Consider the following 15,457-nt stretch of genomic DNA (forward strand, 5'->3'; position numbering starts at 1 on the left):
ACTTCAGTCCATATGATTTAATACCTTCCAGTTGACTTTTAACCTATTTTAACTGCTCCAAGTTCATTCCTTTCTTCTGTTTGCTCACTTTTCCCCTCTGACTCTATTTTAAAAATGATGTAAATTAATTGTCAAAATGTATTCAGTGTATTAAATAAGTAACCAGAAGTTCCAAACTTTTGGAGTTAGGTGTGGAGTAAGTAATTCTTATGACTATAGGGACTGAATAAGGGTGGGTGAATCATTAAGAAAAACAACTGGAAAAAGCAAGCCGAAAACACCCACACCAGATACAACATATTACACATTCTTTATTCACACCGCTGAACAGTTTCATTTGGCTTCCTTGGTAGCAACTGCTTACTCTGTAGTAATAAGAAGATATATTATCATTGCAGAATTATAAAAAAGTATCTCAAGAGTGCGTACCTGAAAAATTGTTCATGGCATTCTTGCTGCCGTTGGTTTCTGCCACGGCCCTGCGGAACTGCTCCAGGATGGCGTTGAGCTCGGACGAGCGCTGCAGCGTGCGGTGCTCGGCGATGCGCAGGCGTTCCTTCAGAGCGTGAAACTCCCGCTGGTAGGCAAGCAACTTTTCTAGGGAGAAAAAAAAAAAAAACACGACTCGGGTCGCTCAAGGAAATGAACACCTGATGACAGATCTGACGAGCGTCCAGCACTGCTCAGCGTTGCAGCACCTGGAATGCACCCGGGAAGGCAGAACCCGGCACGGCCCCAGCTGAGGAGCTGGCAGCCTCAGCACCTGCACGGCACCGGGATGCAGGGCAGGCATTGCAGGGGAGATGCCCCTCACCATAGCCACAGACCAGAGCAACTCTCAGTACCCAGCGTTCAGCACGAGGCACTTCTGAACCACCTTTTGGAACAGATCCCACAAACCATTTCTTACAAGAGGCCGCACAGGAGCGGCCCCTTACGGAAGTTCAGGTTACATCTTCAGAAAGAGCCCTCTGAATACTTTGTAAGGATGAGTGGAACTTGACTGTTATTTCAGACATAACAGTTTTAAACCTCAGTTTAAACCTCAGTGCCTGAGAACTGAAGAACAAAATTTTTTATCAAAATTCTGCTGATGTCGATACAGACACATACTCTTCAAAGGGGACCAAAAGGGAGATGGAAACACCAAAACTGATTTGCTGATATAGTCCCTTTGTACTTGACACCCAGTAAAGTAAGTGGGCCTGGATTTTTTATCCTTCCTTCTTCCTATTGGTGATTTCCTCAAATCCTCTGCTCACCATCATCACTACAACCATCCTTCAGCCAATACACAGATACTGACTGGAGTATTTTAAGTGAATTTATAACTCATAAGCGATATTCCAGCCATTCCGCTGACATCCACAGACATACCTCTTTTGTTATCTACCTATCCATTCATTTTCGTATTGCAATAGTAGGAAAGCAGGAGTTTAGAAAGCAATTTGAAACTCTTGCTGTTGCTACATTACATAACACATGGGACAAAAAAAAAGGTATTAGAGTCAACTTCTACTGTTAATAAGGCTGCTTTTCCCCCAGATTCTTTCAATTTACATTTTTTTTTTTTGGAATTGGGATGTACTGTTCTGATTACATTCAGAAAACTTAATTAACTAATATGCCCTTTGTTTTGAAGGCAGAAAAATAAAAACATAGTTCACTACTTCTTAAAAACATTTCTCTTGCCAGCTTTATTTTGCTTCTTTCATTAAAACCAAATGGTTACTGCTTTTGTGCCAACAAATCCAGAACACAGATGCTGGCCCACAACACAGTGCTAGGCACACTACACACTGCTGACTGAATCCAGACTGCTATTTGAAATAGGAATCGATGCTTTAGTCAGCAGCACTTAGACTGGGAAGATTTTTTAGACTTTCTGGCATGAAGGCCATTCTTATTTGCCAATGATAACTAACAAAGTAGATCAGCCCTGATGCTTCCAGTATTGATACTGCATTCATGGTACTTGAGACCTCCAAAGTATTCATTCCTTTGAGAAATACTAGACAAGTAGTCAACTTCTCACAGTTCCTTCAACCAGACATATCTAGGTTAAGGAGGCTGCTCTAAAAGATACATCAACTCCTGGCACCTATCCTTCACAAATACATGGTGATTTTTTTTCCATTAGGCACAATATTATTCAGTCAAGTATAACTAAAGAAAAACCCTAAGATTAAAAATACAGTAAGATTTTAAGTCTACTACCCTATTAAGTATTTTTCTAGTTCTTCAGGCAAAATTAAATAAAAAAATAGTTATTTTCTTATGTGAACTCAAGTGATCTAAAATACTTACACCTCTAACACTACTAGAGCTAGCACTTTTCATGTTTTTGGAGATTAATATGTAATTTGGCATTTTGGCACTTGTTTTATAATATGGCTGCTAGTACTTTTAAACTAAACAAATTAAATTTAAATGTCTAACATCCATATCTTTAGCATACTTTCAATATTTCAAAGGTAAACTGCTCAGATACTTATTACTTACAAATAAAAAAAAAATAACAAATTTTATTTCATACTGAAAGGCACTTGCAAAGGAGAAAATACTTCTTAGACTCTTACAGTACCACCAGGAGCAGTGACACATGTCCCAGACTTAAGAAAAGCATCCCTTAAGCCATCAGCAGTTTATAAATATTCTAATTTGACTTTTCAGAGTTCCTGACTAAGTACTCAAGAATGAGCCTACAAGATTAAATTTAAGAATCTTTGACTGAATTCAAGCTTGGTAGAGAAAGTCCTATTTAGCTAATTTGGTATCCTTCTATGATAAAATCACCCTCCTCATGGATGAAGACAAGCTGCAGGAAAGGCAGTGCAGACTCACCTGGAGCGCTGTGTGCAGTTCTGGTCCCCCCAGTTTAAAAAGAATGTGGAGATCTCTGAATGCATCCAGAGGATGGCAACACAGCTGGTGACAGAGCTGGAAGGTCTGTCCTGTGGGGAGTGGCTGAGGACTTTGCGTTGGTCTAGTTTGGAGAAAAGGAGGTTGGAGGGGTGACCTCTCTGCTCTGTGCAGCCTCCCAAGGGTAGAGAAGTACAAGGGGAGGGATGTGTTGAGCTCCTCTCCCTGGTGTTTAGTGACAGGACACGGGGCAATGGTCCTAAGCTGTGCCAAGGGATGTTCAGATGGGACATTCGAAAGCATTTCTTTACTGAGATGTTGGTAAAACACCAGAACAGGTTTCTTAGAGAACATAAAGTAATTAGGAGGCAACCGGATACCCTTAATAATATGTTATAGCTTTTGGTAAGCTCTGAAGTGGTCAGGCAGTTAGACTAAATTATTATTGGTAAATCCTTTCCAATTGAGATATCCAATTCTATGACAAGTTGACTTATAAGCATTGTATATTAAAAATGTTAATAGTGCCTCTGATATTTTCAAAATACATTTGACCGCTCAGTGTTTTATTGATCAGAGATTTCTCCAAAACCAAAATAAACTGAATTGATTTCTTGTCCAGAAGTATGAAAACACTTTTTTGGTTGTTATTACAGTAAAAAGGAGAGTATTGAACATAAAATCACAGTGAAAACAGAGGTCAGTGACCACCATCAGTAAAAAAAGATTCTTTTTCTACAGGATTATGAATTCTGTTCTTATTCTCATGCTGAAATTTAGAGTTATTTAAAAAAACAGAACAAGGAATTCAGAAAGTAAGTTACTGGCCTTACCACACTGATGAAAGAGCCCCAGACATATCTGTCTGTTCTCTGACAAACAAAACATCTCTCCAACAGCAACTGCAACCAACATTAAAGACATTTGGTCTCCAATAATTTCAGCATATGAGCATATTTTTATTTAAGAATAACGTACTATTTTACATTGATTTGAGATTTTCCCCACTTTTCTCTAGAAGCCAGAAAGACCAAATAAAATAATCTTGTCAAGAAATTGTTTGAGAACTAGAAAGCATTAATTCTTCATCATTTTTCTCTTGAATTCTAGTTGCTTCAGCAAAACTCCAGAAGCTAAAGCCTAAATATTTTAGCTGTCCAGATGCTGTGCAGTTTTCCCAACACTATGTCAACCGAACCAGTAATCTGTCTACTTTTTTTCCTTTCTAGCAATACATTCTCTTAAATATGCAGAATCTAGAATTTAGACAAGCTCGCTTGAAAGTTGCTGCAGTATTTTGAAAAGTGAAAATTTAAATGAAATTCTGGTGGTCTGCTGGTATTTAACCAGAGACGGAATCTCAGCTCTCAGCCTCCTCTGAGTTATTGACAGTTCTCCTACTAAATAACTGTTAAAAAAAAAAAAATTCCAAAAAGACATCACTGACTCAAAATCACAAACTCAGTCCACTCTCCTCTTAGCCACATACAAATCTTGACTACATAACTTGCTTAAGAGTTGTCTAAATTTGAAGAAAAATTCAAAGTTTTAAAACATGGAGTTTCTGGATGTTTTAAAACATCTTAGAATGCATCTAATTTCTTAGTTTGGGCTTTTGTACATCTTGAAAAATCTGTTTATGTACTTCAACTCCTGCTTTTTGTAACAGCAAAGAGCTTCCCCTTGAGATAAAAAGGGACATCAAAGTAAAGGAATAAGAAACTAGGCTGTAGTCTGAGTTTAGAAAAGCATTTTGCAGAGCATTTCAGCTCAACTGAAATAGCATAAATCTGAATTGCAAGTAAATTACCAACAGAAAACTTGCTGTATTCTACTTCCAAATAAAATATCTACTGAACAACAAAACAGAAAAAATACTGTGGAAACTCAATCAAAGCAATTTTAAGGCTATACAGTTTCAAAGTCGATAAAAATCATCAACAGCTTTTTTTGTTTTTTTTTGTTCACGTTACTTTTTTAGCAAAGTTAGATATTTTTAATGGCTCAAACCTGTCAGTGTGTAAGAGGCATTTGGACAATGACCTTAACAACCTGCTTTAGCATTTGGTCAGCCCTGAAGTGGTCAGGCAGCTGCACAAGATGACCACTGTAGTTCCCTTCCAATTGAAACTGTCTATTCTATTCTAACATGAAAACTATGAAGAAACTATTTGAGTGCACTTCTAAACTGTGTGGAGTGCACACTTGTAAAAGGAAAAGAGAATTGCCTGAAGACCCTTTTGCAACCCAAGAATGTTTTGGTGATTCTCAGTATTGCCATTATTCCTCAAGGAAAGCCTTAACTGTCTCCTAAAAGAACTACAGTCTACAAAACCAGTAAGAAAGCATTGCAAACTGGTATTTATCTTATCAATCAATCAGGCTCCCAAACATGTTAAATCACAGGCCATTTTCACAACTGAAAATTGAACATACCGAACTAAGGCTGTTGAACTAAGGTGGCTGCATTCACATAAATAAATAAGAAAATAAATAAAAGACAAGCCATAATTTACTCAAGAGCTCTGTGTTTGTATGGCTGGTTGTACCGAAGGCAGATGCAGAAGACAAGATCAGGAAAAGCTTTATGACCTTCCCATATCACAAGCAGGCAGTTGAGCTTTCCTTCAAACCAGCTAAACACCCAAAGTGATAGATATGCCACACAGACAAAAAGGTAACCAGCCACAGACTTGGCACTCAAAAATGATAGCAAGCCAAGCACAGAGGGCTTAGCTTTGCCAATTAATTGTAGGCCGGATTTATATTTTCTGCCTTCACCCCCTCTTTTCATTAAACAGGACACACAGAAAAGGCTGTGGTTGGCAACAAAGCATTGTACACAAATAGCAAGTAAAACACCTAGAAAAGGATAGACACCTGATAAAACAGGACTTTTCCTTTATCCAAGCGGGGAAAGTTTAAATCATTATTCAAATCAACAGTGTATCACTGGCAACAGTTCTACATTCACCAATGAAACAGTTTACAGCCCACCCTAATGGCAACCCCTTCAGCTTTTACAGGGTAAAGGTTTTGCAGCAAATACCTCACTTTTCTGCACACCCTGCTGAAGAGTTATTAAAATGCCATTAAATAAACGTCTCAATCTGTGAGAACACACTGTAGTAAGTGCTAATTCAGGTATTTCTGTGATTAGTTATTCTACAACTCACTTAGTCCCATTATAAACACCCTACAGCAGTTACCATCATGCCACGGGTCAGAGACACTAACAAGCTTCATGCTTTAATTAATCACACTCCCATCGAGGATGTTGATCAGTTTACAGGTTGATACAGAGTAGAGCTCTTAACTGGCAGCGAGCTTCCACGCTGGGTTTCATACAGAGTCAGTGGTAAGGCAAGAGGAGGTTACTCTTCAGTGAATTAGGGATTTGTCAGTGTGCCAGCCAATTCAATCTGGCATGGCTCTTCCAGGAACATTTCTTTCTTTGAGCTACATGAGGTATACAAATTAAGTTCTGCACTTCCCGTAAAATCAGTTCAAACATTTTATGTGATCCATGAAGTTGCAGTATCAAGTAAATCAGTATCCAGTAAGTCATGACAACACCTGCACAGACCTGCACTTCAATCCCACAGATGTAAGCAACAAGAATTTTTTAGACCATGTTTGGTTCATAATACTCAAGTACCTCACAAGCCATCACATTTGTAGTATGACTGATAAGATACTCATCTTCACCTCTTAAAAGGAGATAACCTTTTAAATTAAAATCCTGTTATGCTAATATTTGACAGACTAAATTATTTCCATTGTCAGCCAAGAAAAAGTGAATTTCACTAGCATACAAAATAAAATTCTTATCATGCTAGCACTTAAGTAATTCTAAACTTCATCTTAAAACTGACACTTTTTTGGACAAAGGCTACACTTCCACTTTAGCACAGGATTTGCAAACTAGAACTACAAATACAATTACTGTGATACAAAATCTGCTCCTACTGCACTGTACAGTAATCCAATATCCACATAAAGACGCACAGACAAAAAATACATACTGGCATTTACTGAGATAGCATGAACATTGCTTCCATTGCCCTTTAGAAGTGACTCCAGAGCTCAGAAGATATTCACAAGGCACAGACGAAGCACTGCATTCTCAAATGTCTGAGGGGAGGCAAGCAGAGGATTGTCAAACCAATCACACACACACAGACAAAAAGCTATGTCCGCACAAGAGAGATACTAAAGATGTTCCAGAATCCTCCTGTGACATTTAGACTTACAAAAACAGCAAAACATCGTCGCAAGCTGAGCTAATTATCAAGTGTCAAAACCTGCACATAGGCACAAATCATGTTAACAATTAGCAATGTCAAACAGTGAAGAGTAAAGAAGGTTAACGAAATTTACCCCCAAAATTTAAATCGCAAGCATGCTCACAAATCAGATTCTGACTTGTCTCAAGACTGCCTAAAAGCTGATACTTGGTGTCTTTGAAATGTTACAATGTATTACCATAGATGACTACTCAACAATAGCTAATTAGCTTCCCTGTGCTTCAAGTGAAATTAAAACCTTTTATAAACAAGCTATGATGAGTTACAAAATCCAAAGCATTAAAGCAATCAACCATGCAAATACAAATAAAGCAGTATACTGGAAAGGCTAACAACAAGATATGCTATAAATAAAAGTTCTTAAGAAAACTGCTCAAGGTCAAATTTTATCAGTCCTCTTGGAACACTTGATTCTGTGGGCTTTTTTACTTACAGCGTTTGTAACTATGCCTATTCATATAGCTGTTTTATTATTTTGAAGGGATTAGAGAATGTGCAATTTTTTGTAAGTATAATACTCTGTGAAATTGAAGACAGGAAAATATGGTAGATGATCTATAAGATACATCCTACTAATAATGACAAAACATTTTCAGCATCAGGAAAAAAAACAAACAAAATCAAGATGCAGGAAAACCAGTGGGCAAGTCATTTTTTTATCCCTAATCTTGTTATTCAAATTGATGGGTCATTTCAGCAATTCACTATTTCGATCTATCATCAGAACTACTCTTTATTGCCCTTACTTTCCACATAGAAATGTACTTACTAGGACAGCAAGTAATTTTAGAATTGCTTATTCAAGTAGCTTTCATTGTGAAGAACAGCTTGTTTCTGAGTGAAGGTTCTGCAGGTTTTCCTAACTTTGGTTAAAAAAAAATAACCCTCAATAATTCTAATTTTTTAATTTCTCATTGCAGTTTTTTTCACATTTCGCACTTCAAGGATCTCTGTAAACAAATAATGTTTTTTGTCCTCTCCAATTTTAGTGCACTAGCACAAGTCTGAAGTGCTTGCTTTGAAACTTTCAGAGCCTGATCCAATCTGAGTCTAGATACTTTTGTTTAAACATTCCTTTGCAGCAGGAGCTGAAGTTGTTTTCCCTAAAAATTTAAAAGCAATCTGAATATGACCCTTTGTCATATCAACTGGTAAAAACTTTATTTTGAAATGTAATTTCAGAATCAATTTTCTTGTAAATAGTCCTTTGATCTGAGAATCTGCTTTCCCTCCATTTTTTCTATCTTTAATATAAATACACTAAAAATTATGTACCTTTCCAATCAAAATGGAAGCATGAAATGGTACATCATGTTTGTTTGTTGGTTTTTTTTCTAAAAAGCCACAGAATGCAACATTTTTCTAGAGGGAAAAAAGTCCAAAGAAACTAAAAGGCAAAGAAGTCAAACTAGAATTGTGACAGCTGATAAATGATTTACTTAAAGGAGTATTCTCAGAGCTGGATAGAACAGCCAGGAACAGTTTTAAATGTCTCCAGATGCAATTGCACACCTTTGCCTCTAGATATAATTTGTTCAATAGAGAAAGGCCACAATTTAGAAGATGTCCAAATCAATTATAAAATCCAGTATGACACCACATTCAAATCTCCTCTGATGAAGGCTGAGAGTCTGAATGTTCCTTTGGACACAAGGAAAATAAAGAATAATATATCAGAAAATCCAGGCACCCACAAATAAGGTCAAGTCAACAGAAGCATATGGTGCTCTGTCTGTGCACTGGCTTCAGACAATAAGGATAATTAAACGCATTATTTGTTTGAGAAGAGTTATTGGCAGCACTTGAGCTGAAAGTCTTCTTTTAAAGCAGAGAACAGCAAGCTACATTGATGGGGGAAAAAATAATCAAACAAATAAACAAACAACAACAACAAATTAAAAAAAAAAAAAAAATAACCAAAAAAACCCAAACCAACCAAAAAAGAACACAAAAAACAACCTGAAAACCCCCCCCCAAAAAAAAACAAACAAACAACCACCCAATCCCCCACAAAAAAAACCCCAAAAAACTAAAAAAAAAAAAAAAAAAGCACTTTTGCAAATAATTTGCGAATTATTTGTCCTGATCTGACTGTTAACTTTACTAGGATTCACACTTCTATGACTAGTTAACAATACTGCCCAACACTCCACGGATGAATATAAACCTCAGGGCTTTTTAGGTTCCAGCTACTTGGTTCTTATTTTATTCCCAGTGTTAAGAAGTACAGTCACCTCTGTATGGTGCCACCTGTACTGGCATTTCTTCTCTAAGGGGAAAGTGATTTAAGAACACCACTGAAATCATGTGCTAAATCTGTCCCACAATAAGAAATCAGTATTTAACACATCTCTATCCCTGAAGAGAAACAGTAAGAAATAATAAAAAAAAAAGCTTCATAGATTCTAGTCTCAAAAAGCAAAGCAGAACAAAAATTATTGCAACTTCTGTTGTAGACGTTCATTCCACAAAGAGTTCAGTTTAATAAATTGGTAAAAGAAAAGCTCAACTGAGAATACAAAGCACTGAATTCATGTAACCTGGACAGTAACTCATTACAGTGAAAAAAAATTACCATCAAGTAATTGTCACTAAAACATCCCACTCTGACATTTCTGACATGTCTTGCACAAGATTTAAAGTGTGCAACAATGCAAAAGAAACTAGGAAGCCCTCAACAACATCACAGTGTTACCTCAAAAATACAATTTACAGTGACAGCATTTACAAAGATCATTATGTCACAATTATTTTTTCAAACTAACTGCCAAATAAAAAGCAAGACTGTAACTATACTGCTCAAGCAAGCACAAAGCTCCAGTTTAAGCAAACATTGCAATCATAACACTGAGAAACACTTAAGATACAGGACAGGTCAATACCTAGCCTGCATTCTTGGCAACACTGAAGGACTGCACATACCAGGAAAGAAAGCATTTCTATCACTTTTTAAACATAATAAAATAAAACAATCCTTTCTACATTTCTGCAGAGACATATATTAAGCATACATTTTGCATTTATTATGTTTGCTTCCATCATTTAGTTTAGATGTATATATAACACATACATTTCATTACTACCAATGAAGAAGAGTATCTTCTAAAAAACACACAGCAGCCCATTACACTCATTTCTAACAGGACATATCAAAGAGGCCATAACCATTGATCTGATCTGAGCAGTGTGTGGCTTTATAATCAGCATCTCTCCGTGGTATCATAATTTCAACATTTAAAATAACAACAAAACCTAACCCTGATACAACACATTTCTTTCACATCTGTTAAAAGAGCACAAGGAACAACCCCTTCACCTGAAAAACTTGCAGATTTGCTGACCATGTTAACAAATGTAATTACCCTGTAGGTAATTTGACCTCTTAGAGTCAGTTTGACTACAAGTCATCTGTGACATCTCATGCTTCTCCTCAGATCTCAATCAGACAATAACAGTTTCAGCTACCTTCTATAAGCAAGCACATATATCTGTATTAAGATATCATGCTATCTAGTGATCTCAAATTCCTGGTGAGTTCTTTTGCAGTGTTTTTTTTATTTATTTTTATTTTAAGGAAAAATATTTCTCTGCATACAACTTTTTATAACCTACTGAACAGGCCTCAAGCTGAAAAAAGGTAGGTTTAGATTAGATGCAAGGCAGAAATGCTTTACTATGAGGGCATAAAGCACTGGAACAAGCGGCCTAGAGAAGTTGTGGGTGCCCCATCTCAGGAAATGTTGAAGGCCAGGCTAGATGGGGTGTTATCAGCACCATGCTCTGATCAACTGAGCTAATCTCAATTGCCTCATAAACAGGAAAACAATGGTCTTGAAACAGTAACAAAGATGTTTGCACATGGTTAGAAAAGGCACTACTGAGCTTCCAGTAAGACTTGAGTAAGGCCATTAGAATGTGTGTGCCACAAGCTATAAGAAGGTGAAATTTTAAACGTTTTTGGTGACAAGTCTCCAAAATACTCAGTGCAGAAAATTAGCATTTTGGTTTAAATTTTCCAAATCACTGGGCTAATTACATATTTTAAATTATTTTTCCACTGCAGTACTCTTCATCAGTATTACTGAACACTGATGCTCCAACAACACTGAGAAATACAGCACCATCTGTATTGCCAATGGGTTAACATTTCTGAATAGAATTATAGTTTTCATATTGATCCTTTCTGGAACAATGAAACAAGGAGTTTGTAGAAGAACTAGCATTAGTGTAGTAATTACTCCCATAGAAGAAGAGATCCAAGAGGCATTGTCTTAATAAAGACTAACTGAAAAAAGTTTTTATTTTCCCTTCCTTACAGGAAGGACTTGGTGCTTTGTTAAAGATTTGTTCCCAAGAAATCTTGCATTGCCAAAACTGGATGGGAAATCCAGTTTTTAATTTTGAAATATATAAATCAATAAAGCCATCAGAGTTTTTATTAAGTGCCCTGTTACTTTCATACCGTTATTGTGGTATATAAATCAATTTTCTATAAAGATTTTTTTTCTTTTGAGAATGAATGGTAGAGTCAACTGCATTAGCTACATATTCTGCAGTTCCACCTAAACAAAACAAATGGCAACACTCCCCTTTAGTAAAGCAACCTAACCTAACAAACTCCTACATCTAGCTTCCATTTGAAAAATGCATCTCTAATGTCTCAATAAACAAAGCCAAGCAGCCTCTAATGCCTTTTTCTTCTATGGCAGATTTAACAATAACAAAAGCATTGTCAAAAAGTCAGGATGTACCACAACACCAGGTATAGATAGAAGCAAAAAGCTGAAGCATAGATTCTTGCCCAGCACCAGCAGTGCTGCAGCAGCTCTACACCCATTCAGTTAACAGAATGTGAGCTGTGGCAGCACAGAGTATTCCTCCAAACGCAGAGGAATACAACATTAATTTGTATTCTGCAGTAAATTTGAACCAAGTCAGACTAAAACAGTATTGTGAAGTAATCACAGAGGGAAAAAGAGGATACAGCAGTACGCTTTAAATGCAACTTTTGAAAAAAGCCATCCTACATTCATCATCCAAGACATCAGGTTATCTTACGACTGCATTTAACTTAAAGCCCTTACTACAGTAGATGCAAACATTCTGGGAATGTCCCAACATCAATCTTTGTCCTGTATAAGAATAAATTCTCAGCTTCACCCAATTCAAACCTTTGACCACTTTAATCTACGCACAGCTAAAATACCACAAAATCCAATTCAACTAATTGCTTGATCCCCAAAACACAACAAGACAAGTCTTCCATTCAGTTACAGCTCATTCCAAGTTAAACTCTTTCCTCAAACTGAGTTAAATACAGTTAGGTCTAAAGCAACATATTACAAATACAGAGTTAAGTCCCTTTTTCAGGGTCTTTGTGTAATATAAAATTGCATTCTATACAACTGCCTTCTGAATAAAGCAATGTGGAGGAGGAGAACAAGGGAAAATAAACCCTCACCTGAGGGAGTCAAACCTACCTATGAGAAAGTAATTATTCTACCAGCACATGTGTACACACGTGAATTCCAGAAAGGTCTCCCCTATTTCTTCCAGAGCCTCTCTCATCAACAGAGAGCGCAAACAACCTTTGTGCAAAGCAAAAATGTTTAACCCTGATGCTTCCACACAAACTCTACAACACATGCACTTTCACACATGCTCCAGAATGTGACTCACAGCACATACACCAGCCAACCGCGCAGTAACTGAGTGGCTGAGCCCTCTCAGGCATCCCAAACACACATGGACTTGAGCACTATTGTATAATTGCTCAGCAACTACTTATCACAAATACACACTTACATAAAACTTCCCAAAGGTGTCACTTACTATGCACACTTAATCTGTGCGTACCCAATTGGAATTTCTGGTCATGCAGTAACCTCATCAGCAACAGGATGCCTGTACAGCAGCACACACCCATCCAGGCTGTAGGCTCTGCATCTGAAGGAATTTCTACCCAGGCAAAATTTCCATGAAGGAATTGAAGTCTTGTCCAGGAAAACCAATGTGTATGTGTCTCAAACCTTGTCCAAGAATTATCACATTAATGTGCCCACATACTCTTGAACATTCAGGGCTCAAGATTTTTGAGGGTTAAGATGTTGAATAATCTCAGTATAATTAACTGAGAGTCCAGTGTGGCAAGGAAACAAAGCACACAACAAAGGAAAACACAGCAGAAGACAGAAAAAGCAACTACTTTTGACAACCTGAAAGCTTCCAAACACCTTAACATGATTTCTTTCTACTATAGAATTGTCAGTAACTCAGTGAGTTTCTGTACATGTAAGTCAAGATGCTCTTACCTTAAATCATTCTTTTCCCTCCTCTCAGAAATAAACATATACATACAGGGCAGGAATTACAGCAAGAAAACCCAGCTTCCTAAACTAAAAAGAGATTAGTAATGATTGTTCTACAGCCAAACGTTTAATGTAGTAACACATTAGAAGAAAATTCACTTAGCAAAAATAACTAGTCAGAGGAGTGCTACAACCTTAAAATTAACTGCGCTATTTTAAGAGCTGAAACTTTTAGAAATTCTTAATAGCCTGGGCACAAAACTCCAGTCATTGCGGAAGTCTGGTTATTGTTTCCACACACGCTAGTGGGTTGAGGTTGCTGACGCTCCTCGTTTCTTTGTGCCTTGACAACTGTGTTGAGCAAACTGCTTCTGAGAACATATTCTTTCTAACTTGTCCTCCTTGCAAGCAACTCAGGATCAAAGCTTCATCATGCTCATGCATTACCGCAAATTAACAACAACCTTGTAAATCAAATGTAATCCCATCACATTTTTTTATTCAAATCTCTCTCTAAGAGTACACCTATGGTTTCTCTCCAGGGGCCGTGCAACAAAGTATGAGGGCTGTTTATTGGCACGAGTACTTCACTAGTAATTTGTAATGGAAAAAAGATTTAGTTCAGCCCATCTCTGAACTGTCTGAGGAAACTTACATGTCCATGGCATTGATATGTAAGGCCACAACGTATCTGCAGGCAACAATAGCAAGATTTATGCTTATAGGCACTGAAAACCTTTAAATTATTTTTGAGCATTATATAGTAAAATTCTACACCGTCACAAGAAAAAAGGGGGGTTCTGTTGTTTACAGTTAGATAGATGGGTGGCACATCTGTGGGAAGCATCCACAGGAATAGGCAGAAAGCTACATGAAAGCTGAGGAGACAACCAGAAAAACAGCTGGAAGCACAGCTCTAAAATACTGTAGAGTAATTGCTTTTTAGGCAGACACTAGCTGGAAGAAAGCCTTGCACTGTGAGCAAGGAAACTGCTTTCTATTCACTTTCTGTCATGCTCAAGAAAACAAAATACAGTGCATTATAAACAAAACTAAATTATAGACTTACCAGTGTCTCATCTTAAAAAGCAACAACTTTCAGGATTCTAGTCCTAAAGATTGTATAAATAATGAAAAAAGCTTTTTTGTTATGCTGGCAGCAAATAAAGTCATAATTACACAGCAGGAAAAAGGTTACTGAGAAAGATACTACTCCAAACTGTGAGAGTGAGGAAAAAAAAAAAAGGGGGGGGGGGGGGGGGGGAGAAATCACACCTGAAAATAAAAGTAAGTCATTTTTTGATGTTTTTCTAACACAGTATGTTCATAGCTCCTAGCTATAGAACTGGATGTTTATTGTTAATAGCAGTAAGAGACTAAAAATAACAGATTAGGGAATCTGTTAAATACAAACAAATATTTTCTGTATTTTAAGGGATCAAAACATATTATAAGAAAGGGCAACTCTCACATATCTCATGCAAACATCAATATTATTTAGCAATGAAATACACTGTCATGTTGCTCTTGGCACAAGGAGAGATAAACCTGGCAAATGCCAAGAATAACTAATATAATTTAGGTTAGAAGGGACTTCTGGGGGTCATCTAGCCCAATCCCCTGCTCAAAACTAATTTCACCACAATTGCTACTTCAAAGCTGGAGCATTCCTACCAGCTGTAGTCTTCCCCAGCTAAGATTTATTTCGGAAGTGCCATGTTGACTTTAAAAATCAGTGTAATTCATTCTTTGTGTGCTAGCCCAATTCTCTACTGGTACCAATTATGGTATCTTTTACTTGTCATTGCTGTTTAACTACTCTTGAAACTGCCAGTAGAAAAACTGTCCACTATCAAACCTTCCTCTCTCATTCAATTTCAGTTGCTTAGATCCTGTTTTTCACTACGGCCACTAACAATAGATTATGTCTTTTTTTTCTTTCTTTCTCTTTTTGACAAGAAATTCTTGGCAATAACTTTT

The 15,457-nt window shown here is 37.0% G+C and overlaps 1 protein-coding gene across 1 annotated transcript in view; it reads right to left on the bottom strand.

Annotated features, from left to right (window-relative positions):
• Positions 1-15,457, bottom strand: part of MGAT4A (alpha-1,3-mannosyl-glycoprotein 4-beta-N-acetylglucosaminyltransferase A) — a 70,201-nt gene that overhangs the window by 44,336 nt on the left and 10,408 nt on the right. Inside the window, exon 3 of the mRNA XM_062487872.1 lies at positions 430-597. Within this exon, the coding sequence (XP_062343856.1) occupies positions 430-597 (168 nt within the window). The remainder of the gene's footprint in view (positions 1-429; positions 598-15,457) is intronic.

This window comes from Cinclus cinclus, chromosome 2, assembly GCF_963662255.1.
Source record: "Cinclus cinclus chromosome 2, bCinCin1.1, whole genome shotgun sequence".
Lineage (NCBI taxonomy): Eukaryota > Metazoa > Chordata > Aves > Passeriformes > Cinclidae > Cinclus > Cinclus cinclus.